This window comes from Oryctolagus cuniculus, chromosome 17, assembly GCF_051225735.1.
Source record: "Oryctolagus cuniculus isolate XC-2025 breed Fujian yellow rabbit chromosome 17, ASM5122573v1, whole genome shotgun sequence".
In the NCBI taxonomy this organism is placed as follows: Eukaryota; Metazoa; Chordata; class Mammalia; order Lagomorpha; family Leporidae; genus Oryctolagus; species Oryctolagus cuniculus.
The window spans coordinates 63190387-63217052 of NC_142883.1; the positions used below are offsets into that span (position 1 = coordinate 63190387).

The following is a 26666-nucleotide window of genomic DNA, read 5'->3' on the forward strand; positions in this document are numbered from 1 at the left end:
CGTGGGACGTCCGTCCCCCATGCCCCGCCCAGTCCCCCTCCCGGGAGCTCAGTGAACAAGGACCCTGGGCTGCCCCGGAGTTCACTGTGTGACCCTGGGAACCTGACCTGCCCCCCTCTGAGCTCCGGTTGCTGTTCTGTGCACATGGGCGCCGCTCTCCCCTCCCCCATGGTGGGGGGTGACACGTCACATGCTAGGGCTGGAGCCTGGCCCCCGAGTCAGTGGCTGTGTAGCCGTGGGAGGCTCCCCTGGGAGTGGTGTCCCTGCTGCTGGCAGCTGGGCGCCCTCTCCTTGGGAGCCACACATTCCACATGCCCCCCCCACCCCGCCCCTACTGTGCCTCCGAGTGCCGGCCCTTCTTCCCATGCCGACCTGCCGGGAGCCATGGGCTCTCGTTGCCCATTCAGACTGCCTGCTCCCCCCACAGACACCTGTGAACCTTCTGTACACAGCTCCCTCCCTGGTCCTGCCGCCTCGGCGCAGCCAGCATCCAGGTGGGGGCTCCGGAGGTCTGGATTTGCCTGCCTCTGGTGTCTCGGTGACCCAGTATAGCTGCCGGGGCCCCAGCCCTCACCCTTTCCTCCGAGTGCACCAGCTTCTGCTTGCGAGAGGCAGCATTTGGAGCACCATGCTCCAAATGGTTGGGACTCCCCCAATGTGGGCTGTAGACCCTCCCTGTGCCTGGACGTCCGCTGCCTGACACCTGATGCCCCACCCTGCTGCGTCCCCACCCCCAGCCCGGTATCTCCCCTCTTCCCTTCCAAGTGGTTCCTCCTGGCTGCTTCCTTCATGCTTGGTCCCATCCAGCTGACACAGGTTCCCGTCTCCCCCCGCAGCCCCGTCATTAAAAGCCGCTGCCCTCCCTAACACACACAACCCCACTCCAGTAGGCATCACCTGCACTGCATCCTCACTGGGTGCTGGTGCCCCCCCCCGCCCCACCTCCAGGGCTGTCTGGGCGGGGACTGGGGTGTCTGTGTGTGCCCTGCACTGGCTGGCCCTGGGCGGGAAGGGGTTAGAGACAGCAGGGAGAGTGCATGAAGCCACCGTTCAGGCCCATCAGAGAGGGGTCGTGCCTCCCCGCAGGCACGCAGCCACTGCACCTGCTCCACAAATGGCCACGCAGCCTCCCCCGCACAGGTCACACAGCGGGGCAGGCGGTGTCTGCGTATCAGATGGCCCCGGTGCAGGGCAGGGCGTGTCCCCAGAGGCAGGGCTATCTCCTGTGGAACACTCCGGAAGAACGAGCAGCGTCTAGGACGCCCCCGTGTCCCGCTGAGCCCCTGGCACGCAGGGCTTGACAAACCCCAGGGACGCTGGGGCCTTCGGTGTCTCTGTGGGACCTCAGGTTCCCAGGCTGCCCGGGGCCTGCTGCTCTCCTTATACTGGGGGACACATCTGTCATCCAGACCGGGCCGCCTCGGGGCGTGGTCACGAGGCTGAGCGGTGCCTGGTGCCGGCTCCTTGGCCAGCAGCAGAGCACAGGGGCGGCTGACTCCAGCTCCCTGTCTGGAGCAGAGTGGAGGGGCAGGGTCCCATTCTGGGTCAGAAACCATGGGCCCAGGTGCCCAGGAGGACAACCCCACAAAGGGGCCCATCCTGATATTCTAAAAAGTACCCCAGCCCCGCACGGCCCCACTGCCAGCTCTGGGCACCAGAGGGCGCACTCCTAGGCGCCACCCTCGCCTCCCCCAGCTCTGGGCTGTGGTGTGCATGGAGCTGTCCAGCAGGGCAGTAAGGGACAGTGGGTACTCCAGGCTGGCCACCTAAGTCAGGAAATGCATGGGGTGATGAGGGACCCAGCTTCCGGCCGTGGCTAGCACAGCCAGCCACCCGCTGGTTCACTCTCCAAATGGCTGTAACGGCAGGGACTGGGCCAAGCCGGAGCCAGGAGCCAGGAACTTCTTCTGGGTCTCCCATTTGGGTGGCAGGGGGTCCCAGCACTTGGGCCATCCTTTGCTGCTTTCCCAAGCATATTAGCAGGGAGCTGGATCGGAAGTGGAGCAGCCGGGACTTGAACCGGTGCCTGTAGGAGATGCCACCCCTGTGGCACAGTGTCCATGCCCTTGCTAAACTCTTCCAGAGGACCTGCTTGTCACTGCCATCCCGTGCTCACTAGGTCCCCTCCAAGTGGCCAGGCCAGGCGCTGGGCAGCCCCCAAACTCAGCAGATAGTAGTTTTGGAGAACATGAAATTGACATAAAGGGGTGTGTCTATACTGCCACGGTGGGGGGCCTCCAAGATCAGACCCGGGGTTCCAGGGAGGGCAGAGAAGTCTGATTCCATGTGGAGTGTTCCTGCTGCTGCCCGGAAGGGCGGAGACCAATGCAGGGGGTGCCTCAGTCTCCCCACCTGGAAAGTGGGTTCAATGGGAAGTACCCTGTTTCCAGTACCTTCCATTGCAGGTGCTGCCTGGTGGCCACAGACAAGAGGGGTTGCCAAGGTCCGTGGCCCAAGAAGGGCCCCGCGCATCCAGTGCACCAGCCCAGGGGGTGTGGGTACCCAGCCGGCTGGGATGGGCGTGTGGGAAGCCTGGGGTTGGGGACTGACCTGCCTCCCCTCTCTCCGGCAGACCTGTTCCAGCTGCCAAGAGCCCGGGGCCACCATTGGGTGTTGCCACAAAGGATGCACCCACACCTACCACTACCCGTGTGCCAGTGATGCGGGTAAGAGCCGGCCTGCGGGGACCGGGAGGCCGTCAGTGCCACCTCCTTGGCGCCCCTCTGCTGCCGCCCGAGCTGTTCTTCATCGCCTCTTCCTCCTCCCCCCTTTCCTCCCCCTCCCCCCTTCCTCCTGCTCCTCCTCCTCTCCACCCAGACCTGGGCTGGGCAGTGCCAGGGCCGTGGCAGTGAGCCCTCTCCAGCCACCTTCGTGAGGCCTTTACAGAGAAGCCAAAGAGTGGTAGAAGGAGGGAGGTGCTGGGGGCGGGGCCTCGAAGACGGAGGGGTGGGGCACAGAGGAGGCGGGGCCAGTTCCCGTCGCCCCTCCCTCCCTCTGCCACCTGCCGGGCCCCTGTTCCAGACCGCCTGATTGGGCCACAGGGATTTTTGGGGGGTCACCCACCCTCTGAGGCTCGGAGACACTCGTTGCAAAACAAGCAGTGGGTTAGGGGGCCATGGGCTCTGTGTCAGCGGGGGGCTTCCCAGCCAGTGTGGCCTGGATCCAAACCCCCCTGGTGGGGGTCCACGTGTGAAATGGAGATTACTGTGGTCTCTTCTCACTGGTTGTGGAAGAGGCAAAGCCCCTCTGACCGCGCCACCCCACCCCCACCCTCCGTCCCTCCTGGCGCTGTCCTGGCTAGCATCACTCTCCCAAGTCGGCTGTCTCCCCCCCGCCCCCGCCCCATGACACCTGCTCCCTGGGCACCAGGGACCACAATCCTGCACACTGCCTGCTCACGGGGTCCGGAACCAGTCTGTCCCAGCCACACTGCCCCCACCCCACTCCCACTCCCAGGAGGCTTTGAGGGACAACACGGGCTGAGCTGCCAGCATCCAGCATGGAATGGGGGGTCCGGCTGGACTGGACCTCCCCCAGGGGCTCCTCACCAGTGCCCCCCTCCCACTCCCAGCAGCAAGAACCGGATCTCTGCACCGGCAGCGCCTTCCCCAGGCGCGTGGCTTCGCTCCCGTGTTAGCTACCTGAGTCCCAGTCCTGCTTCCACAGCGGTTTATTTCGCCCTGGGCCTGGGGGCATCGGCCTCCCAGCTCTCTCCAGCTGCACCTTGAGGGCTGGGCGGCCCCTCGGCAGGCCCCAGGGCCTGGTATGGACAGAACCAGGCCAAAGCTCTCCGTCCTGTGTTCCTTCTACCCCGGCACCGTCCAGCCTCCCACGTGGAACAGACAGGAAAGCCATGGCAAGGGGGAGAGTGTGTGCGGTGGGACAGGGTCATTCTGTCCGACCTGGAGGGGGCAATACAGGAGGGCTTGCAGGAGGAGGTGGAGATATCTGAGCCAGGCCCTCAGCAGGGCAGAGGATGTGGCTGCAGAGGGCCACGTGCTGGGCGGGGTGGACACAGGCATTGTGCAGTGGATTCCCCAGATACCAGGGATCCCCGGGCAGCCGAGACTGGGGTGTTGTCAGGCTGATGTTAGCGCACAGGGTGAAGGCAGGCCTGACCCCCAGCTTCCGGCCTGAGCAGGATGGAGGGTGTGCAGGTCGGCGTATTAGCTGCTTGCCCTTTCGGGAGCGCCTAAGTGGCTCAAACCAACCCTGCACTGTTTGGCGCAGGCGCTGTGGGCAGCTGGCAGGCTCAGCGGGAGCCGTCGGGCCGCAGGTGGCCCAGCCTGGGCTCCAGGCCTCTCCCTGGCTGCTGCTGGCCGAGGAGGTCCCGGGGACCCGGGTGTGGGAGGGAATGGGGCAGTCTGCCCCCCCAAGCCAGCACTGGGGTCTGGCATGAGGGGCGCCGGGGGGGACCGAGCCGCAGCCTTGTTCCCCTCCGTTCTTACTAAGGAGCCCCACCTCAGAGAGCAGCCTTGCCCTGTAGAGCGGGCGGGTGGTGGTGGCTGTCCCCGCCCATCTATTCCATGGGGGCTTCCCATGCTGGGACCTGGGGCCACCCCAGTACAGACACCAGGAGAGGAGCCACTGATGGCCGGCTGTCCTCACGACCCTGTGTGGCACGAGGCGGGGGACAGCTGCAGCCCAGCACTGCCTTGGCCTGTAGCTGTCCCCACTCTGCCCTTGGGCTGCACACTGGCCACAAGAAGGGTGCACCGGCCAACCCCGCAGCTTAGGGGCTCGGGGTTTTAACAGGGCAGCTGAGGCTGTTGGGGGGCAGGGTCTCCCCAGGTGGTGCAGACAGGAGCAAGGACTCCCTGAGGGGGACACACCCCTGCCTGGCTGAGGTGGGCATGGCACCCCATGTCCACTCGGCAGGAAGCGGTGGTCTGGGCACCCAGGTTTGCTCACACCCAATACCCATCACCAGCCGCGTCGGTCCACCCCTGGGAGCACCCCCCCCCCGTCCCCCGCCCCCAGGAGGCAGCACGGTGCCCATTCTACAGATGTGGAGAGAGTGGTTCTGCTTGGTCAGCGCTCACTGAGCAGCCAGGGGCTGCAAGACAGACCAGGAACCAGAAAGGAGGCAGTGGAGGGGAGGGTGGCCAGAAGAGGGAGGCTGGTCCCCCTGGGGGGGGGGCGGGGGCAGGGGAGGAGGGGGCAGGCGAGCTGCGGATGGAGCCCTTCAAGCGGTTTCTGCGCACTGTGCGGCCCACCCGCCGCCAACCCCCTAGCGGCCCTCGGTGCCCTGACCACGCACCCTCTCTCCGCTCCCAGGTTGCGCGTTCATCGAAGAGAACTTTTCTTTGAAATGTCCCAAACACAAGGTAAGCGACCACCAGGGGCGCTTGCAGGGTGGGGCGCGGGCTGGGGAGGGGCCCCGCCCCCATGGCTGCCTCCTACCCGGGCGGGCTCAATTCTCTGGGGCAGCCCCTGCACCCCCGCCACGCGAGTGCATCCTGGGGGTGTAGGGGCGTCCTGGGCTGGGGGCGGAGACCCGCCAGTGACCGGCGCTGGACGTCTTCTCCCCGTGCAGAGACTCCCGTTGTAATGCAACCCCCGACCGGCCGGAGCCGCCGCCGCCCGCGCAGCACCGCCGGCCCGGGCCTCGGAGCAGCTCCCGGCGCCGGAGCCGATCCTTGATCTGGGCCCCGGGTGTTGGAGCCGGCCGCCAAGAGCTGAGACCTGTGCACACACCTGCCCCGCCGACCCTCGCCCCCACCCCACCCGGGGTGGGGGAGGAAACCCGTTCCGGAGCCGCCTGCTCCCGGAACCGGACAGCCCGGGGCGCTAGTGCGCGCGCTCCCTGGGGCCAGGCCCGAAGCCGGGGAGCTCTCCCCACTGCCCTCCGCCCCGCCGCGGGACATCCAGGACGACGTGGCACGCATCCACCCGCATGGGTGCTGCCGTCACCACCCCCAACCCCGTGGCTCGCGCCCTAGGGTCGGTATGGGGGGCGCTAGAGGGTGGGCGCAGACGGCCCTGGGAGAGGCCGAGGGCTGCCCCCCGACCCTGGGCTCCGTGCACCCCACGAGGCGAGGGGGCGAGCCGAGGCTTCCCGGAGCGGGGGAGGGCGGCGGGAGGCTCTGTCTGAGCGCGCCCTAGCCGGCCAGCCTTTGCCAAAGCTTTCGAGCGCTTCCGGGAAGGCCGCCGGGATTGCGGGGGTGTGAGTGGAGGGCAGGCCGGCCGGGGGTATGGGGGCCTGCTCTGGGGACGCGGTCACCGCCACCGCCACCGCCACCTCCGCAGAGCCCCGCCTGGGAACGCGAAGAGGCCACGGCGAGGCGGCCCGAGCGCGCCGGGGGACCACGGCGCGCACTCGGCACGGGAGCAGGGGACGGCGCCGGATGCGAGTTACGAAACCTGTGTGCCCCGCCCCCTCCGTCCCACAGAATGTATATATGTCGGGAACATGCTCGCTTCCCCCGTGTGTCGCCGCGCGCCCCGCAGCACGGAGCCCCCGCGCCCTGGCCTGCCGGGGGCGGGGGCGAGCGCAGGGCCCCTTCCCCCGCGCAGTCCGTCCGCCAGTCTGTCCGCGTCCTCTGCTCCGTCCACGCTTCGATAGGCCTGACGCAGACCCCCACCCCCTCCGCCGGGGCCCGCCCTAGCAACTTCCTGTACATATGACTGTAAAATGGCAAACGTGTGTATTATATCTGGCCTCGTTATATAGTGTATATATATGTATACATATACATATATATAATATATATGAAGATGTAAATGTTCAGACTAGTGTTCTTATTAGTATATTGCTTCACACTGAAGACTGTGTGTATCGAGCTGTTTCTAAAAGATGTTTATTTTCCTTAAGAGTAAAAAACAGTCATTGCATTCAGAAGAAAAAAAAACAATAAAGATACGACGATTGTTTTGGATCTGTGCAGCCCCTGCCTGGATTCTAACCACAGCCTCCTGGGAGGTGGGCGGGGCGGTGGGGGCAGGCTGGGTGGGGGCAGGTAGGTTGCCACCTGCAGTGCCTAATCCCGCCCCCATGTGAACTCAGACCAAGGAAGGAGGGACAAGGCTGCTGGGGACAGTGACACTGGGTGACATGCCAGGAAGGGGTCAGGCTGTGGCTGCTGTCACAATAGGTCCTTGGTGACAGTCCTCTTGTGTCCTGTCACCCTGCAACCTGCTGGAGGCAGAAGCTGGGAGGCCACTGAGGCGCTAAGGGCTGATGTGGCCTGGTGGGACGGGTCATCAGCGGGTCACACGGCCACCTGTGCCCCCCCCCAACACTGGAAGGAAGTTCATTTTGTCCCACCTCCTCCCACCGGGGCGGGGCCTTTGCCTAGGCACTGCATCCCAAAGGCCAAAAAGACTTTCTGGTCAGCTGACCACACACCGCTCCTCCTCACAAGCGCCAAACTCAGGTTATAAATAATTTCATTTTTTATTCTCTGTACAAAACTCAACCTACGAAAATAAAGTTTGCAAAAGACAAAAAGTAGCAGGTGCACCTCCCAGAGAGAGGCTGGCTCACCCAGATCTACACTATATACAAGTCTTCCCCAGAAGGGACAGAGGCGCCTTGGGGAAGAGGCTCCCTTGCTGGCCGGAAAAGCCAAAATGGGACTCCCTCCCCCCCCACTAACCCCTACACCACCCCCACCCCTTCCTCGTCCATCTAATCTGGGAGGCGCGGGCTCGGCCCCCTGCAATCCCCACATGGGCCACTAGAGGTCAGCACCATCCTGGCCGCTGCTCGAGTAGCGGGAGAGCCGGCTAGGGTGCTGGTGGTGCTGGGGGGGTCTCACCCCTCCTGGCCTCCCGGAGCGAGATACAAAGGCCGCCGAGCGCCTTCCACCCCCGGGGGGCAGCTCAGCCGTGGGTGAGCCGCGGGAGCAGGGCGCTGGGCCGCAAAGCGACGCGGCGGGGGCCTAGCTGGAGGTGACGGTGGTGCCGCCGCCCAGGCGCAGGAGCATCTGCTGACAATCGTGTAGCAGCCGGCGGTCGCCGAGTTTCTCGAGCGTGCGCGCCGCCTCGGCCAGCATGCCCACGCGCTGGCCCGGCGCCGACAGGAAGCCGGGCGGCAGGTAGCACGAGGCTAGCAGCAGCGCCTCAGCGTGCTCCCGCCGCGTGGGCCGCGGCTCCAGCTCCGCCGCCGCCGCTGCCGCCGCCGCACCTGCGAGAGAGACAAGGCCCCTGTACCTCCCCGTGCGCGCACACGCGGGGGTCACCGGCCCCCGGAGCCCACGCACGCATGTGCAGTGGTGTATGCCACGGTGCTGCCCCCCCAACCTGTGCAGCACGAAGCTGGGGGCTCCCCCACGCCCCTGAAAGGGTCAGCCCCGACCCTTACCTCCTTTGCCACCAGGGCCTGCCCGCTTCCGCAGGCTGCGGTCCAGGAGCTGGTGCGTCCGCGCGGGGCTGGCCCCCGCCATCAGCCTGGCAGTAGCCTCGTGCAGGAATACCTGGCGCGAGTTGGGCGCGGGGAGGGGCGGGAAGTCGAAAGGTCAGGCCCAGAGCCACCTGCCCCTGCCAACCACTGCGCGCGAGGCCAGGGGTCCGTGGACACTCACCCTCCGCATGGCGGGCCGGAAGCTCTGCGCCAGACGTCTCAGGCCACTCAGGTCCCGCTGGAAGCCACGCAGCTCCAGGGCAGAGGCCTGGGGCCCGTTGCTGGGGCCCTGGGACCCCTGGGCAGCTGCAGGTGGCTGCTGCTGGCGCCACAAACTGGTGCGCACCACCAGGAGCAGGTCACAGAGCAGCAACTGCATAGCCTGGGGGGAGGGGGTGGCAGGCAGGGCAGGGGTCATGGGCGGGCCGCCCCAGCTGCGGGAGGGGCGGGGAAGGAGGCCCGCGGTGCCAGGGGCCGGCTCCGGGCTGCACTGCCGAGGCACTGCACCTGCCGCGCACACATGCAATGCAACAGCAATGCACCGCGGGGCCGCCCGCCTCTCCGGGCCCCGCCCCCACCACCTGCCCTCAGCACCGCCCGCCTCCCAGCCTCCCAAGAGGCCCCCTCCCCTCGACACGGCTCACCCCACCCTCCTCCTGGGGATGGAGGAACCAGGCTGGGCGGGGACAGCCACTCCCCCCCCCCCCCACAAGCCTTGGCCAAAGCGCCCCGGCCCCGCGCCAGGCCCCCAGCCCCGCGCCTCTCACCTTGTCGATGGAGCTGCCTGCAGGAGTGGTGGCCAGGCTGTCCCGCAGGTACCCGCTGGCCTTCTCACAGATGGCCAGGCTGGCCGGGCCAGACTCTGCTTTTGCCGGGCTCAGCAGGGCGCGGGCGGCCTTGAAGGAGTGCAGGGCTGCCCTGGGCAGGGGTCTCCTGTGGGAGCCGAGGGCAGGCGTGGTGGTCAGGGCAAGCCCCAGGTTCTCACCAAGCACCCCCCGCCCCCCATCCCACTCCGCGCGCCATCCGGCTTCCTGGGGAAGAAAGCACGGTGACACGCCCCCCTACCCCCCACCCCCACACACGGTGCTGAGGGCCCGGGGAGGGGTGAGCGGGGCCAGCACCCACTCAGACTCCTGCAGGCTCCGGGGCAGGTGCTCCACCAGGGGGTACAGCCGCTCGGCCGCCTCCTCGTCCTGCCGGAGCCAGTGGACCACCACGGCGGTCAGCGAGGCCCACCACTTGGCCACGGGGTCTGTGCCTGCAGGGGACAGGGGAGAGAGAGAAGGGAGGAGGGAGGGGGCTCCCTGAGCCTTTGGCCACACCCACACCGAGGCTGGGGCCGAGCCGAGGGGCGGGGCCAGGACCCCGGGGGCGGGGCTCACCGGCGGTGGTGGCCATGCTAGAGCTGATGGAAAAACTGCAGGCGGGTGCCCCGGCGGCGTCAGAACAGGTGTTCAGCAGCTGCAGGTAGCCCAGGGCGTCGGCAAATTCCCTGGGGGAGGAGAGGGGCCGGCGTTGGCACAGGCGGTGGGGTCCCCGAGGCCCAGGGGCACCGGCCCTGCCCACTCGCTCTGGGCCACCGTCTCCTTCCGCCAGGCTGGGGGACCCCGGCTCCGGCCGCTGGTGCTGCCTGCAGCGCGGGCCACGGGGACACTTACTTGTCCCCATCAGCCGACCCGGGGCTGGGGCTGGGGCTGGGCTGGGCCACACAGGTCAGGGCTCGCTCCAGGAGATGTTCTCGAAATAGCTGGGTCACCCGGGCCAGGGGGTCCACTGGAGAGAGGGGCGAGGCGGTGGGAACGGGGCCCACCCCACCCCGCCCCGCCTCCCCACATTCTCCTCTCCAGGGCCAGACCAAGGGTTCCTCCTTGGTCCCGGGGGCGGGGGTGGGGCTGGGGGTGGAGCCTCCTCTCCCCGGCTCACTTCCCAGTGTCACCTCCCAAATCAACTGCAAGGGTTGGGTTTGCTCTTGCAGTATGCTGGGGTGGGGGGGCAGAGACCCGGCCAGGGGCGCCCCACACCCAACACAGCTGCGGGGGCTGGTGGGGACCACCCAGAGCTGTGGGGGAGAGTGAGGGACAGGGACAGGGACAGGCACGGGCTGAGACGGCACCTGGGTTCCCGGCCATGCTGTACAGGCTCTCCCGCGGGGCACTGCGCACGGCCCAGTCCCCGTCCACAAAGAAACGGTGGCCCACAGGGTGGCAAAGCCACTGCATGGCCAGAGGCACGGAGCCACTCTGTGCCAGGCAGGCCTGCCGAGCGCTGCTCAGGAAGAGACGCTGTGGGGGAGAGGAGAGGGGGGCCGGGCTGTCACAATGGACGCAGACCCCCAGGGTGAGACCCCAGCAGGGGCCCCTGCTCCCCCGCCCCGCCCCGCCAGCGAGCCAGCAAGGAAGAGCTGCAGAGAGAAGCCCCCTAGCCAGCCCTGGCCCCCCCACTCACCGTCAGAAAGTGCAGGGCCCGTGGGAGACTGGTCTTGACCCTCAGAGCGGCCGCTACGTAGATCTCCGCCAGCGTTGCCACGGAGACCGCATCCCCCGCACACTCGGCTAGGTTCAGGGCACTTAGTGCCAGGTTGGTGGCAGCCAGGTGCCCGCCTGTGTACTTCCCTGGAAAGGAGGCGGGGTGTGAGGCCAGGGTGGGGCGGGCTGGGGGGCCCGGGGGCCGGGCAAAGCTCCGCCCCCCCATCACCACCAGGCATACCCATGGCGTGCAGCTGGTGCAGCTTATGGTACACGAGGGCGGCATCCCGGGCACTGGTGCGTGCGTCTGCCCGCAGCGCGCAGTCCCGCTGCAGGCCCCCGGCCCGGCCTGCCAGCCAGCGGCCCACCCAGAGGCGCTGCAGCAGGTGGCGGATGAGGTTCCAGAGCAGGCTGTAGGTCAGGTCCAGGTGGGAGGTGGGCAGCGGCCTGCCCAGGGCCCGCAGGGCCAGCCACAGCTGCTGGGCAGCCTGGGCAAAATCCCCCTGGGGAATGAGAGTTTTGCAGGTGAGAAACGCGGGTTCTGGACCCCCCAGTGCTACAGGGAGAGTGGGCACAGACGGTAGGGCGAAGCCAGTGCCTCCTAGCACCTCCCACTGGGGGCCCACCCCGTACCCGGGCCAGGTCCAGGTCAGCCTGCTTGCGATGCCGCCAGAAGTGCACGGCGGGGTCCGAGTGGGGCCTCGTGACCGGCTCCCCGTACACAAAGAGAAGCGCCAGGGAGATCAGCACCAGGAGTCCATTGCCTACCCAGACCAGAGGGGGCAGCAGCCACTGGGGCCAGGTGGGGCCATCTGGGGACAGAGGGCGAGGGCTGGGGACACCGTTGCCAGGAGACCCAGAGTCCACTCCCCACCCCCGCCCCCTCCCCCGCTCTCCAGCCCTGCCTACCTTGGCCGTCGGTGCCCAGCATAGTACGCCCGGGGTTATGGTGGATGGCGGTGGCATCCGGGGAACCAGGAGGCCCCCGGTTACCCACCAGCAAGGTCAGGGGGTTGCAGGAGAGGCAGAGGACGACAAGGGCGCACAGGGCCAGGCGCGAGCGGTCCAGCATGCCCCCGCTGCGCGGCGACGGCGGCTGCTCCGGCTTCACCTGCAGGGGGCGCCAGAGCCAGGGTGACCCCGGCGGCTCTCTCCCGGGACCCGGGGCGCGGGGTGTGTGTGTGTGTGTGTGTGTGTGGAGGCGCAAGGTCTTGGGCTTGCTACAGGCGGCGGCAGAACCGGGAGTGGGGAAGCGAAGCGGGCAGGGCCCCCAGGGCCCAACCTGGCTGTCCTCGAAGGCTGGGCTGTCCGGCTCCGAGTCACTGCCGCTGCCCGTGCTGCCACTGCCCCTGCTGCCGAGGGACAGCGGGCTGCCCTGGGAGGGCGAGCCGGCGTCCGAGGGCGGCGGGGTCAGCGTGTCCACCGCTTCGGGCTTCACGCCGTCCATGGGCGTGTCCGCGCTGCCTCCTGCGCCGCAGACCGACACCAGATCCTTCAGGGATTCTGGAGATGAGCAAAGGAGCAGAGCTGGGGTCGGGGGTTGGGGGGACAGGCTGGACCCCCACGGCCAACCCGAGCTTAGGACCCTGGGAAGGCAGCTAGGTTAGGACCAGCGCCGCCATAGGGCCAGAGCGCACCCAAGCACCGGGGCTCTGGGCCAGGCCAGGGGGCTGGAGGCGGGGCCAGAGGCAGGGTGGGCTGGGCTGGCAGCAAGCCCAGAGCCAATGGGGGCGGTGTGGGCGGGGCCGGGGGCGGGGCTGGCACAGAACTCACTGCTTTTTTGGGCAGCATTTCGCAGACTCTGATTCTCCTGCTTGAGTTTCTGGTTGCTGTGTTGTAAGAAGCGGATGTAGTCGATGGCCTTGCGCAAGACGGCGGATTTATTCAGCTGCGCGGGGTGGGGGGCAGGGGGGATGGGGAGCAAGATTGGCCAGTGAGGCCTGGCCAGGAGCACCAGCAAGGGGGTGTGGGGCGGCTGTGCAAGCTTGGCGACCCCAGCCACCTGCCGAGTCGCACTGGATACACGGCCCCCCGAAACAACCCAGATGGGCTGCCGTCTCTGACTTCGGGTCTGTCCAGGCTGAACCCCAATCCTGTGCTCCCCACCGCCACCCCCTGCTCCATGGCTGCCTCCGCAACCCCCCCCCCCCACCAGACCGGGGCTGTGCCTGTGCCTCTGCCCTCACCTTGGCTTCAGTGCCCACCACCAGGTCCTTGAGCTCCACGATCTTGTCGTTGATGGAGGAGCGGTAGCGCTTCTCGATGGCGTTGTGCGCCGTGCGCTTCTCGCCGCGGCTCTGGGCTGAGCCGGGGGCCTTGCTGCCGGCCGCCAGGCGGTTGATGGGCAGTTTGTCAGCATCCACGACCAGTGGCACTGTGGCCAGGATGGCTCCGCCGCTCACCAGCGTCTGTGGGGCCGGGCGCGGGTTACTCCGATGTGTGTGTGTGTGCATGCACGTCCTCACCCCCCACACCCCCGCCCACTTCTGCCCCACCCATGCCACCCACCTGCAGGGGCCCGGTCTGCACAGCTGTGCCGGTGGCCAGGGGGTTGATACCCGCCGCCTTCACGGAAGTCCCCACATCTGTCTTCATGGTGGTCAGGAGCAGCGAATCAGCCTTGATGAAGTGGGGCTGCAGCAGGACCTGGGGGGTGGGGTGGCGGAGGAGGCTGGGTCGTGAGCCCAGGGGGGTCTGGGCCAGGGGCTGCCACCTCCCTGTCACCACCCGGCCGGACCCCCTCTCACTGGGACCGGCTGGATCTGGGAGGTCACGGTGGTTGTCGCAGGGACTGCCGTGGCCGTGAGCAGTGGCTGGGGTGTGGCACTTGGGGCCTGGGTGTGCAAGGAGACAGGCGGGACCCCTGGCGGGGAAGCCAGGGCCAGGCCAGGCAGCGGCTGCTGGGTGCTCCCGGGAGGGGTCCCTGTGGACGGAGATCAAGCACCACGTGGTCTGGGATGAGCCCCTTGTGGCTCCCTGGGTGGCCAGCCTCGCCCCCTCCATCCCCCCTACGCCCCTTACCTGAGGGGAAGCCCCCAGAGGGGCTGGGGTAGCCCAGCACTGGCGCAGGGCTGAAGGGCGGTGCTGCTACTGTGGGGTTCAGGAAGCTCTGGGGTGCGAGGGACCCGGACAGGGGCTGCGGGGCTGGCGGCTGCAGGATGGTGAGGGGCACGGGCTCCTCCTTGATCCCGGGCCCAGGGGAGAAGGAGGGAACTGATGGATAGGTTTTCAAGGGGGCGGGCGCAGGCTGGGGAGGGGACACGGGTGAGGGGGCCGCCTTCGGCACCCCCAGGAAGGCTTCCAGAGGGGAGCTCAGTGTGGCAGGAGGTGGGGACAGGCTGCCTGGAGAGCTGGCGCCAGGGCTAACCGGGTCTGTGCCCCCTGTCCCACCCCCAGCATAGGGGGCATCGAACAGGCCGGGAAAGTCACTGTCTTGGTTGTTGATGAGTTGCAGCATATCTAGGGGAAAGAACAGCGGGGGAGAGGAGGATGAGTGACAGCGGGGGGTGGAGGCTGGACCCCTGTGGGCAGGTCCTCAACCACAAAGCCACCCACGGGAGTCTGTGCTCCAGGACACACAGCCATTTTGTGGACTCCGGGGGTATCAGGTGGTGATACCCAGGTGCACACATCCACCCGACAGAGAGGCACCAGGGGCAGCTGTGGCCTGCCCCACCGCCAGGCTGCAGGCTTCAGAACCCGAGCTCCAAGCAGCCCCACTATGCGCCGGCCCCTCCAACACCAGCCTCAGCCCACAGCACACAGCAGCCTGCACACACTTCTTTCCTGCACTCACCCACGGAAGCTCCTGCCTAATGCCTGGTATCAGGTACCAGTCTCAGCCATGAACATGACAGGCAAAAGAGCCCTACCCAGAACCAGGCAACTTCCTGGGGGGCTAGGCAAGTCCCCTATCTTGACACGGATGGAGGTAAAATTTGCCACCTGTCTTCACGGAGAACCAAAGCCTAGAATGTTCGCCTCCGACTCTCTCCACACACACGCGCTGCACCCGGGACCAGCCTCTGAGGATTCGCCCACAGGCCCCCCCCCCCAGTGTTCACCACCACCCTGGCTCAGGGCACGATTGTCTGGCTGCCCCAAGAGAGTTCAGAGGCCCACGGTCGGCCCTACCCTAGCTCCACGCACAGCCTCAGTTTCTCAATCCACGAAATGGACACATGCCTCCCACACACAACAAAGCCCAGTCCTTGGGCAGGAGGTGGGACAGAGGGTTTCCCAGCTGCCCGCAGGGTCCTGTGGGCACAAAGCACTCAGAGAGTTCCCACCTCCCTAGGCTTACAGGAGATGGGGTGGGGTCCTCCAAGAGGGGTCCCCAGGTCTTCCACCATGCTGGGGGGACTCCAAGGGCAGGGGCTGTGTCGGCAGGGGTTGTGGCTGAGCTAGACCACGGTTCCTCCATACCCATGGCTCTGGGGAGGCTGGCGTGGTCACTGGCCCCACGCCGCAGAGCTGGCCTGAGTGCTTAGTAAGTCAGCAACAAACTGTGGCCAGACCCCTATGTCCTGCTGATAACCAAAGCGCTGACCTCTGGGAGCAGGGCAAAAGGCACTATGGTTCAGAGAGAGCCACACGCAGCCCACGCAGGAGGATTCGCCACCCCGCCCCCAGCCCAGGTCTACCAGATACCACTCTATCACCTCCGCACAATAGAGCCTCAACCCCATCCAGGGGCTGGGAGCAAAGCTGGCATCACCCGCCCATTCCCCAGTGGTACAGGCTGAGGCTAGGGGCCAAGTCAGCTGCTGGTCACGCAGCCAACCACTGTGTCCCTGCGTGTTCTGGGCACAGACCCAGGCCCCAGCCTGCAGCCAAGCAGCCTCAGGACCCAGGCCGGGCCATTCAGGGCTTCTATTCCGCCTCTGAGAGCGAGGGCTGGCTGTGCCGGCTCCTTCCTCCTCACACAGCCTGGGACACACTGTGCACTCCGCTCCAGCCTGGCCACAGGCCCTCTCGCCCAGCTGGCGACGAGAGCCAGGCTGGCTCGGCCCAGGGCCCTCTAACCCACCTGGGGCAGCCGCCCACTGGGTCAAGGTGCTCTTTGGGACTCAGGAGCGCACCCCCCGGCCCCCTCCTCAGGCTACTCATTGGCACAACAGCAAAGATGAAGCCCTTCTGGACAAAGCTGCCGACCGTTTGCCTAGCGGGCAGCTGGCACAGCCAGGAACGCAAGACGGGCGCGGGTGCGGGCTCAGCGCCCCCCTCTCCCCTGCCGGGGACCCCTAGACAGAAACACCTTGTGGACTGCCCCCAGGTCCAGGTGGGTCATAGAGTACGATCCATCCCAGGCCTCCCAGCCCCAGTCCACGGGAGCCCCTTTTGACAGATAGGGAAACTGAGACCCGGACAGGAAAGCAGACAATCTATGGACATTGGGGCCCCCACTGCCCACCTAGAGGTCCAAGATGTTCACAAACAGGCCAGACCCCCACCCCCAGCAGGCGAGACAACGGCTATCCCTCGTTTCCTTCCAGCCCTGCCCAGGGAGAGGATATTGGGCCACCCTCTCCCTCCAACCCTCCCTGGGTCTCTGGGAGCTGCTACTGGGTCTCTATGCCTTCCTCTGGGTCGCAGTGGGCACTCAGGAGGTTGGGGGTGGTCCCCACCGCCCCAGCCAGCAGGGAACTGGCTCAGCCCCTCCGGCAGGCAGGGGAATCCTATAGCTCCCATCCCGACCCTATCTATGCATGAGAACCCAGGACAGCGATCTGCAGCAAAGCCAGAGGCACGGGGGTAAGAAAGAACCCCGCAAATACCTTCGAACGTGCAGTCCATGGCTCCGCGGTCCGCGGCCCCCGCCCCCTCGGGGCGTCCAGGCAGCTGGCCCCGGGCCGGTCTCAGCGCGGATTTCACCTGTCAAGACTTCGCTGAGTTTTTAAAGCCCGCCGAGCCCTCGGCCCGGCCCCGCCCCGGGCCCCGCCCACCCCGCCACGCCCACCCCGCGGCCGCGGCCCGGGCATGGGGTGAGCCCGCGCGACCAATCAGCAGCCGCGCCGCCGGCCCCGCCCCGCCCCCGCCGCCGGCCCGGGCTCAGGTTGCGGCCCGCGGCGCTGAATGGGGCCGGGGTTACTCGCGGACGTCCGCCTTTAACCAGCTCGGCGCCAGCGCCCGCCGGGGTTACTGGCGGTCACCGCGCCGCGGCCCGCCGCTTCCGCGACCGCCCGGGCACCACCCTTGAGAACACTGAGACCCCGAGTGAGGAAGGCACACATGCGAGGCGAGGGCGGCCTTCTAACTCCCAGGACCCCCGGCCACTGTGCCCCTACCCACGTCCCTCCAACAAGGTCCGCGGCCCCTGCCCCCAGCAGGTGCCAGGTGAGGCCAGACTACCCATGGCAGCCCCCTGGGAGTGCAGCGGTCGGTGTTGGGGCTGGGGGGGTCCCTTGTGGCCCCCATGGTACTCGCCTCTTCGGGAGCCCTAGCTGAGAAGGAGCCAAGTCTCCCTCTCACATACACACCCTCCCCCTCCCTGGGCAGCCACAGCCAGAGGACAACACAGGTGAGCTTTGGCACCTGCCCCAGGCCCCGGGGCCCAGCCCGTGGGTGCTCAGCACACGCCCACCGCCCCAGCAGGCTCTGAGCACACACGGGAAACTGAAGACAGGGGTGAGCCTGCCCCCCAAGGATGCTCACGGCTTCATTCATTCTTGGGTGGCTGTTGCCCAGTTTCTGAACGCAGACTTGGCAGGGGCCAGGGCCACTGTGCACAGTGCCCAGCCCCCTCCTCTTCCCCTTTCTGCCTCTGGACTGAGGACCACCGCGCACCAATCCCCCTGTTCCCCGCCCCCAACCCCACACCCCGCTGATGGAGGGGTTGGCGGCCGCCCGTGGCCTTGGGGAGGGGCCTGTGACCGCCAGGGGATTGTGGGCCTGGAGGCAGAGGGCCCTGCCCCACTAAGCTGCAGGGTCGAGCAGGGGCCTGGGGGCCTCCTGGTGGGGGCCCCTGAAGCTACCAGCTGGTCTTGGGGCAGATCTGCTGGCCAGCTCCTGCAGAAGCCACTGAATTCTCTTAACAGTGAGGGGTGGACTCTGGACAGCCAGCCAGCCCCACAGCCTCCCCCGGGGAGATGCAGCCACCATGGGTGGATCTGGGCCAGGTGCCAGCACCCCGCTTGCTGTGTGACCTAGGGCAGGCGGCCACTTCCTCTCTGAGCCTCCACCCCCTGGCGCCCACCCTGCAGGATGCAGCACCTCGACGAAAGTTAAGTCAGATAGTGAGGTGCCCGTTGCTTGAAGTATTCAAGACGGAGCTCCGAAGGTAACCGTTTCATGGAGTTTTTTTGTTTGTTTGTTTGTTTGTTTTTTCCCCAAGCAGGTTAAGGAAGCTTCGCTCCAATTTCCGGCTAAGGCGGCTGGTTCTGAAGCCCCGACCCCCAGCGCCGAGACCACGGACAGTGCGCATGCGTGCTGAGGGCTCTCTGGGTCCCCACGCTCTGGGACCAGAGGGTGGCCCCAGCCCCACCACCCCTCCCCACGCCTCCCCTCCTGTTCCCCGCTCCTGCCCTGATTCCATCAGCAGCCAACAGGAAACTTGAAACCATTGCCCGCCCCTCCTGGACTCCAGCTTTGGGACTCTGGCCTATTTATTCTGAGAGGTCAGGACAGAAATCCGGGGGCAGGCCAAGCCCGGCTCTGACCATCACAAGACGCTCACAACCTGTCCAGCACAGCAGCGCTCGGCCTTGAACCCCAACCAAGTTCGGCTTGCATACCTCCCGGGATGGGGAGCTCACCACCTCTCCCCACACACACAGCGTGTCTCTCTGACACTATACACCAGCTGTTCTTCAGCACCTGTTTGGTGTGTGTCGACCCTGAGCCAAGCACTAGGACAGGAGCACAGGAAGAGAGACCAGTGAGGCAGAGGGATGGTACGCAAAGTCACAGACGGACAGAAGTGGCACAGGGGCCGGCCCATGGCCTGGCGGTTAAGACACGCATGCTCCACATCAGAGTGGCCCGGCTCTGACTCCTGCCTCCAGCTTCCTGCCCTGGGAGGCAACAGGGTGTGGTATGGCACCAGCCACATGGTAGAACATGGGACAGAGGCTCCGGGGGGGAGGGGGCCCGGAGCTCGCCCCTCTGCACCCCTCCGTGATGGGTGCTCAGCCAGGACCCCAGGGAGCAGGGGCTGCCTCTGCTCGCACCCAGCGCCTTCTTGGTCTTCTGGATCCCACAGGTCGGCAGGTGCCGAGGTCCTCGCCGCTCACGTGTGCAGCAGGGGCACAGGCTGCCTTTTGTGTGCGCGCGTGCACGGCTGCCCCTTCCAGGAATGGGATGGGCCGAGGGCTGGCTCCCCGGAGCACCTGGGCATGGGTTCTGTCCACGGACGAGGAAACCAAGGCTTGGAGGGAAGCCACGTGCCCCAGGTCCCTCCACTGCCCGGCAGAGCACCGGGGTTCCTCTGCTTGCCTGCTTTCGGCACACGTCCTGCCGTGCAGTGTCGTCGTGCATTTGTTCAGCCTGTTCCTTATGCCAGGAATGCCCTTTCCTTCACCCTCGGTGCACCTGCCAAGTTCCTGTTCCTCCCTCAAAACTCGCTACAGTGTCACCTCTGCCTCCTGCCCAGTGGGCGCCACCCACCCTGCACTGGCCACGCCGTCCTGTGAAACTCAGGTTACGTGTCCTGGCTGCTGGAGTCTAGGAGGGACCCTGAACGTAACCTGGAAAGATGGCGACTAGCAAGTCCCCAGTGGGGACCAAGGCAGACGCTCCGTCTGCCGCCGTGGGCCCAGAGCACGGATTCGTCATTCTGGCTGCTGAGGAGTGACCCGGCATGCTTTGTGTGTCTTTGCGTGAGTGGCATCAGCCTCTCCTGTTGGCGTTTCAGACCTCAGTGAGGGCAGAACATTCCCTACACTGGGGTCCATTTCTACAGCATCGCCGGCACCGGGTTCTATTGTGGTTTTTCTTTTCTTTTTTTAAAGTACACTTTGGTCAGCTTTGCCTTAGTGATTGAGCCGTGGAGCCTTCCAGGTGATGGTGTTTGCAATTCTGAAGGGCCTGGGAGGTGGGGGGTGGGGTGGGGTGGGACTGTTGTGGCCAGGACCATTCAGACACGCCTGCTACACCACTGCACCTGTTACACCGGCTCCTTCCGCCCCCACGCCCCAGGCCGGGCCTCTCCCGGATGCCTTACCAAGTCTCTACCCTCCTCAGTTGCCCCAGGGCAGGGGCCATCGCAGGGGCTGCTTAGCAGGCAGGTGAGTGACAGGTGCCCTGGTGGGGAGGGGCCCAGTCCCACCTTGTCGCTAGTGCACAGACTCCAGCCCACCCCACACCATGGCTGTTCAGAACTTGGAACCACAGCCCAGAACATCCTAGAATCACCCAGAGTAGCCTCTCCCAGGCCCAAATCCTCCCAAGTAGGATGGAGGCCAAGCCCCGCCCCTACCCAGCAAGCCCCACCCCTACCCAGCAAGCCCCGCCCCCAGGAGCCTCTGGCACTCGCCTCCCTGTGGGCCTGCCTCTACTGCATCTAAGAGGGGGAGAGTGTGGGATGCGTCGCCCACAGCTGGCTCCCAGGTCACAGGGCCTGGGGCTGGCGGGAGACAGGCCAGAGACACTTCCTGTGGCCAGCGCAGTGGCGCCAACCCTGGCCATGCAGGTGAACGGGCAATGTCCAGATCCCAGGCCGCCAGCCCAGCAGTGACCCCCCCACCCCCAGCCTGGAGCTGGCCAGATCGCTCCCGCGGCTGGTGTCCATCTAGGTGACTGTCGGGCAGGAGGTCACTCCCGGTCACCTGCCTGCCTGCCTCCCCAAACCCACTCCCAGCATTCGCCTCTGTTCCCCTCCCCCTCCTCACTGAGCCATGGGGGTGGGGCTAAGGGAAGGGGCATGAGTACAGGGCTGGGGGAGGAGCAGGTTGTGCAGAGGGGTGGGCTTGGGGTGGATGGGAGGGTCGAGGGGTGCAAGGCTAAGACCCCACAGAGAGGAGGGGACTCTCCCTGGGGGCACCCGGGAGCCGAGGTTGGCCTGGGCTCTGGGGAGTCGGGCCCGTGGGGGGAGCTGGGCAGAAGTCAGTCCAGGGCTGTTGCCTGGGGATGGCCCCGATGGCTGGGCCAGGGAGAAGGATGAGGCAACAGATACGGAGGGGGGAGCGGGGCTGGCACAGGGGACACCTATGGTGCCCTCTCTTGTGGGGTGGGGTGGGGAGGTGAGGCTGGACCCAGACTGAAAGCAAGGCCTGCCACTGTGGTGTGGCTGGGCACGGACAGGGGCAGGGGAGACCCAGGAGGACCCCCTGGAGGCAGCATCTGACACAGACCAGACGTGGAGCAGCCCGGGGCAGAGGAGAGACAGCTGTGGCACCCAGGGCCCCAGAGCGCCCCTTCGGCCAGGGCAGAGAGGTGCCCGTGGTCGCCACCCGCTCCCTTCCCCAACAGCACTGCGTTTCCACTCACCTCTTCAGCAGTTAGCCGTTTGTGCAAGAGCTGATAAATTAATCCGCCCAAGAGGAAGGCTGCCACGGCTCAGCGCTAATCTCCAACACGTGCCCGGGCCACCTCCCCCCTCCCCAGTGCCGCGGGGACCCCGAGTGCACTGCGGCTCATCCAAGGTCACGGGGCAGGCGCAGGACTTGAACCCAGGGAGCACCAGAGCAGGCTGGCGCCTTCACCCCCCAGAAGCCAGGGTGCAGCTCTGCCCCCAGCCCCACTCCCGCCCAAACCCACCCACAAGACAAAAGCTTTGGCCCAGGCTGCAGGCTGGGAGGCGGGGACTACTGCATGACCTCTGACCCCTCTTGTGACCCACTCCCAGGTCCCCAGCATAGCCCTTCCTGGAGGAGCCTCCCCCACCCCTCAGCCCCCAGTCTTAGGAACCCAGCTGTTAAGAGCTTAAGCCGGCTTTGTAGCACAGCAGGTTACACTGTACCAGCATCCCCTATGAGCGCCAGTTTGAGTCCCAGCTGCTCTACTTCTGATCCAGCTTCCTGCTCATGCACGGGGGAACGCAGCGGAAGATGGCCCAAGTGCTTGGCGGGAGTTTAAGGCTCCCGGCTTTGGCCTGGCACTCTGATCCAGGCAGCAGGTGTCCCGAGTGATGGCTGTAACCACTGTGCCCGCCAAGCTCCCAGCCACGAGGGAACACGCATGTCATGTCCCTGCGCTGCCCCCTCCCCAGCCAGCCCAGCTCGTCCCTGGGGCGCCTCTCCACCCTCACTTCTCTCAGGGGAACTGGCTTTCCCACTGGCTCTTCCAGACCGTGTCCAACCTGCCCAGGGCCAAGTCTGGTGGCAGCCCCCATAGAGGCTTCTGTAGAAATCCTCTCCCCAGCAAATCTCCCCTCCCAGAGCCCAGACCTTAGGAACCAAAGTGAGGATCCCAGCACAGGCTGGCCTCGGGGGTGGGAGGGGGCCCACTGCGGCACAGGGTAGGAGAACAGAACCACTGTGGTGTCTTTAGCAGGTGGAAGTGCGGGGGAAGCGGCTGGCCGCTGGCTGCGACATGGAACAAAGCAGATCCTCATTGTTGGGAACCGGATGGATGCTACTGTAATTCACCAAAAAAAAAAAAAATGCAGACAGCCTGGGGGGTGGGGGAGGAAAGGGCAGAAACCATACAGTTACAAGGAGTCCAAGTGGGCAGCTGATGATGGGCCCGCTACTTGGTACACATACTGGAAACTTGCATAGGGCGCTACTGGAAACTGTTGCATAGCTCGCTTAGAATGTATCTATTTCCCAGTGTGTAAAGTTGGTACCTTAATACACTTGTGGGTGTTTTGTTAAAGATTTATTTCTCTCATTGGAAAGGCAGAGTTATAAAGAGAGAGAGAGAGACAGAGAGAGAATCTTTCATCCTTTTAACAGTTGGGGCTGGGTCAGCCTGAAGCCAGGAGCTTCTTCTGGGTCTCCCATGTGGGTACAGGGGCCCAAGGACTTGGGCCATCTTCTACTGCTTTCCCAGGTGCATTAACAGGGGCCTGGATTGGAAGTGGAGCAGCCAGGACTCAAACCGGCACCCCCATGGGATGCCAGTATTGTAGGCGGTGGCTTTATGGGCTATGCCACAACTCTCTGGTCCCTGTTTTTGAAAAAGTGGATGAAAGGGTCAGTATTACAACTGGGTAGGTTAAGCCACCACCTGTGGCACCAGCATCCGAGATAAGCACTTGGTTGGAGTCCCGGCTGCTCCACTTCTGATCCAGCTCCCTGCTGTGGCCTGGGAAAGCAGTGGGAGACCTGGATGGACTTTCCCACTTGGCTGTTGTAGTCAGAACCAGCAGATGGAAGACCTCTCTAACTCTAACTCTCTCTCTGACTCTAACTCTAACTCACTCTAACTCTTTGCCTTTCAAAGAAATAAATCCATCTTAAAAAAAAAAGTGGATTAAGCTTCAGGGCTTATTTCTGGTGGGTAGATTTAAGAAACATTTTCTTTCTTTTGTTAATCAACACTTCCTACTTTTTCTACAATGGAAAAAAAAGAAACCCAATGTGTTGCATAACCAGGAAAAAGAACAGAAAGGGTGAGTAAAGACAGAGAGAGAGACCCTCCCCCATAGTGGGCAGACCTCAGCCACTGCCCACCGCCCCCGCCTGGTCCTGCAGGGCTCCAGCCTCCCTCGCTGTCGCCGATGAGCACTCAAGCCCCGTCTGACCCCCCAACGACGCCCCCCACGTGGCTGCCCAAGCCCCGGGAGTCAGGGAGAAGGCCAGGCACAGATCTGAGTCAACTGTCCCAGCTCCCTCGTGAAGGGGGCACTTACGGGGGGAGGAAAGGGGGGACTGAGACTCGGTGGGCGGGCGAGGGGGCTCCAGCAGGATGGCAAAGGGTCCAGCTTCAACTCTGACCCTCCGAGCCCACGGGGATCCCTGTAAGTCGCAGCCATAGGCTGCGCAGGGCAGCGGCCACCAGGGTGCCAGCGTCCATGCAGGTTGCTCCTTTGCCCTTAGCCTTCGCGTCTTCCCACGGCAGGTGCATGGGGGAACTTCCTGGGACTTGGGGTTCGCCGGGCCTGCCACGTGGAAGCACCTGCAGCCCGGAGCTGCTCCTTAGGGACAGGGCGCCCCGCCTGGGCACTGCCCGGGGCCTCTACCCTCGCCCCGCTGGCCCCGGGGCTGGCCCTCAAGTCTGAGCTGTCTGCGAACCCTCCGCGTCTACGACGTGGTGGTGGGGTGGAGTGGGGTGGGCTTGGATGGTGGGGGCCTGGCCTTCGGTGGTGGCTTTACGACGCGTGCGCAGAACCCAGACCCTCTCCGGCGGCGGCGGCGGCGGCTGGCAAAGAGGCCGCACCGTGCGCACGCGCAGAGGCGCCTGCGCCCGGCTGAACTCTCAGGCCGGAGGGAAATGACCGTGAGTAACCCCGCGCGGACGTCACGGCGGGGGCGGGGCCTCGGCGACGCCCGGGTCCCAAGCTCCAGCCGCGGCCGCCAACGGGGCTGGGGAACGGGGCCGGCCCCCGCGGCGCAGGGCCCGGGACGCGTCCAGGCGCACGTGTCCTCCCCGCCCCGCCAGCGCCGAGCTGCCCCGGGACCCCCGGCGCGACCCCGCCCAGGCGGCCCGCAGCCCCGGGAAGCCCCCGCGTGTCCCCCACGCCGGCCGGGGAGACAAAGGCCGGGGCGCCTCCTGCGAGTCCCCCACCCTCCGCACCCACCGCCCCGGCGCACCTTCGATGTCCGTCAGCAGCGCCGCGTCCAGCTCGCACGGCTCGGCCAGCGCCTGCTCCAAGGCCGCCTCGCTGAAGGGCGGCTCGTCCATGGTGCCGGGCCCGCCGCCGCCGCCGCCGCCCCCGCTCCGCGCGTTCGAGTCCCGCGCCGGCCAAGTCGCTGGCGGCCCGGCGCAAAGTTCCTCGGAAACTGGGTTTCCCCGGGCAGCGACTCGGACTCCGCAGGGCGGGCGCGGCGGGGGCGGGGCCTGGCGGGAGGTCCCGCCCCCCTGGGTAGCCGGCTCCGCCCCCACGCCACGCCCCTCCGGCGGAACCGTGGAGCCCCCGCCGGGTCTCCGCCGGCCGCAGGGGCACAGAGCCTGTGGCCAGCCGCAGCGAGCAAGGGGGCCGAGTGGAAGACCCCACCAGGATGGGTTCCAACGCTGGGGTCTCTAAACCGGGGGTCGGGGGCGCGACCCGCTCAGTTCCCTCTGTCTGGCTGTGTGGGGCTCCAAGTGACAGCCGTCACTCTGCCTCGGTTTCCCCCATCTGCAGACGGACCTGGGGCCCGGGCTCGGCCTGTGGAGTCTGCCTAGCTCCTGCGGCGGGGAAGATAGTGTCTCATCCGGTCTTTATCTCTGGTTTCCTCCCAGACTGAGCTATGGGTAGGAAGCAAGACCCCAGACTAAACAGTGACCCGCCCGAAGCTGCAAACCCCAGAGCCAGGCCAGGGGTCTCAATGCGGGAGATCGACATCACTCAGAAAGAGGCCCCCTTGGTGGAGGGCAGCCGAGGAGACTCAGCAGGGGTCTGGACCTTCCGCCCACCCCCACCCCCACCCTCTCCCCAGGCTCCGCCAGTCAGGGCAAGTCCAAGACCGCCCCCGGCTGACTCCAGTTATATAGTCTGTCCGCTCACGTCCACACCCGTGCAGGATGCAGCCTGCAAGGGGGTGGGGGTGCCCTGCAGGGAGAAGCCAGCTGCAGACACCCGGGACCTGGGGCTCAACCTGCACACAGATAACCCACACCAGGGTCTCTAAACTACAGCGCCTGCACAGGCATCCTGCTCAGGGACCCCACCCAGGGCTTGCTCTCTCCAGATGCTGGCTGGGGTCTCCCAGGCTCGCCACCCCCCCCCCCGCCCCCCAGGAGGCCTCTGGCATCCGGTGACTTTCCCTGAAAATTCAAACAAGCCCTTCTTCCCAGGGGACAGGGATGGGATTAGGGGGTGCCAGGCGACGCCCCCAAGAACACTTTTCTTCCAAGTCGGGCGGCTGAACTGGGCACCGGGTACCGACAGAGGCAGGTACGGAATCCCCAGGGGCCATGGTCTTGGGGATCCGCCTCGCCATTACCGAAATGGGTTCAGCATAGCTCCAGATAACAGGGGCCGGTTAAAGCAAGGTCACTGCAAAGGCCCACGGGACCTGAGCCTGGTTGAAGCCCCCCCGCCCCGTGCTGCACAGTTCATGGCTGGGGGCCGGGGGCCGGGGGCCGGGGGCCGGGGGGGGGGTGTTCGGTGTTGGTCACCAAAGAAACACAGCTTGGAATTGACCAGATAAGGGGTGTGAGTGGGCAAGATGAGGGTGCGGAGGGCCAGGCCAGGGGACAGGGTTCTTCAGGGGAGCCCTGCTGGTCCCCACCCCCACCCGGCAGAAACCCCAAGACCTCCAAACGAGACCCTGGGTGCACCCCCTCTTGGCCCAGAGGCTCCTAGCACATAGCAGGATCTGGAGCGGTGGGCGGTGCTGAGGGGGTCAACGCCAGGCTGACCACGCGGCCCCAGCCAGCCAGTTCCATGCCGCTGTCTTCTGTCATCACCCAGCGCTTCCGGTGTGCCAGCTCCTTGTCTTGTTTTAACCCGTGCATTCCCCCCCAGCAGCCTTGGCAGGCGGCAGCTGTCACCACCCCATTATGCAGGTGAGCAAACTGAGGCCGCGAAGACGCGCGATTTCTGCTAGGCCAGGGCGGGGAGGGGGGGTGTTGCAGTTCGGAGAGCCCTGCCCGGCTCCGCACACTGGGCCACGGCTAGAGACCCGTGCTGGGTCGCTGGGGTGGGGTGGGGGTGAGGGTAATGGGGGCGCAGAGCCAGGCAAGCCCCGCCCCGCGCGCCCGGCGCAGCCAATGAGCGCCCCGCCCGGAGTGGGGTGACGCGACGTCAGCGCGCGGCTCGCGGGCCCTGGGTCACATGCGCGGCGCCTGTTCCCCGGGGGCGGGGCGGGGCCGCGGCGCGGCTGGCGTGT

At 66.2% G+C, this 26666-nt stretch overlaps 2 protein-coding genes across 6 annotated transcripts in view; one reads left to right on the top strand and one right to left on the bottom strand.

Moving 5' to 3' along the window:
- The window catches only part of RAI1 (retinoic acid induced 1), a 106629-nt gene extending 99751 nt beyond the window's left edge, over positions 1 to 6878 (top strand). For all 3 annotated transcript variants that reach the window (XM_070061542.2, XM_070061541.2, XM_051829021.2), the window contains 3 exons: positions 2573 to 2666; positions 5278 to 5327; positions 5537 to 6878. In XM_070061542.2, the coding sequence (XP_069917643.1) occupies positions 2573 to 2666; positions 5278 to 5327; positions 5537 to 5551 (159 nt within the window). In that variant the 3' untranslated portion in view covers positions 5552 to 6878. The remainder of the gene's footprint in view (positions 1 to 2572; positions 2667 to 5277; positions 5328 to 5536) is intronic.
- A 499-nt stretch (positions 6879 to 7377) lies between these two features.
- On the bottom strand, positions 7378 to 24674 carry SREBF1 (sterol regulatory element binding transcription factor 1). 3 transcript variants are annotated; one of them, XM_051829023.3, is made up of 20 exons: positions 24427 to 24674; positions 16587 to 16683; positions 13831 to 14268; positions 13557 to 13732; positions 13318 to 13455; positions 12996 to 13217; positions 12583 to 12697; positions 12092 to 12312; positions 11719 to 11920; positions 11443 to 11621; positions 11051 to 11312; positions 10790 to 10956; positions 10458 to 10626; positions 10003 to 10117; positions 9727 to 9836; positions 9470 to 9602; positions 9112 to 9277; positions 8526 to 8726; positions 8306 to 8417; positions 7378 to 8128 (listed from the first exon to the last, which is right to left on the bottom strand). In XM_051829023.3, exons 1-20 carry the CDS (start codon positions 24532 to 24534, stop codon positions 7884 to 7886), a joined length of 3576 nt encoding a protein of 1191 aa, XP_051684983.1. In that variant the 5' UTR covers positions 24535 to 24674; the 3' UTR covers positions 7378 to 7883. The 3 variants fall into 3 exon arrangements, with proteins under 3 accessions (XP_051684983.1, XP_069917647.1, XP_051684982.1); XM_070061546.2 differs by having other exon boundaries at positions 24444 to 24483; XM_051829022.3 differs by lacking the exon at positions 16587 to 16683 and having other exon boundaries at positions 24444 to 24673.
- Positions 24675 to 26666: the final 1992 nt, after the last annotated feature.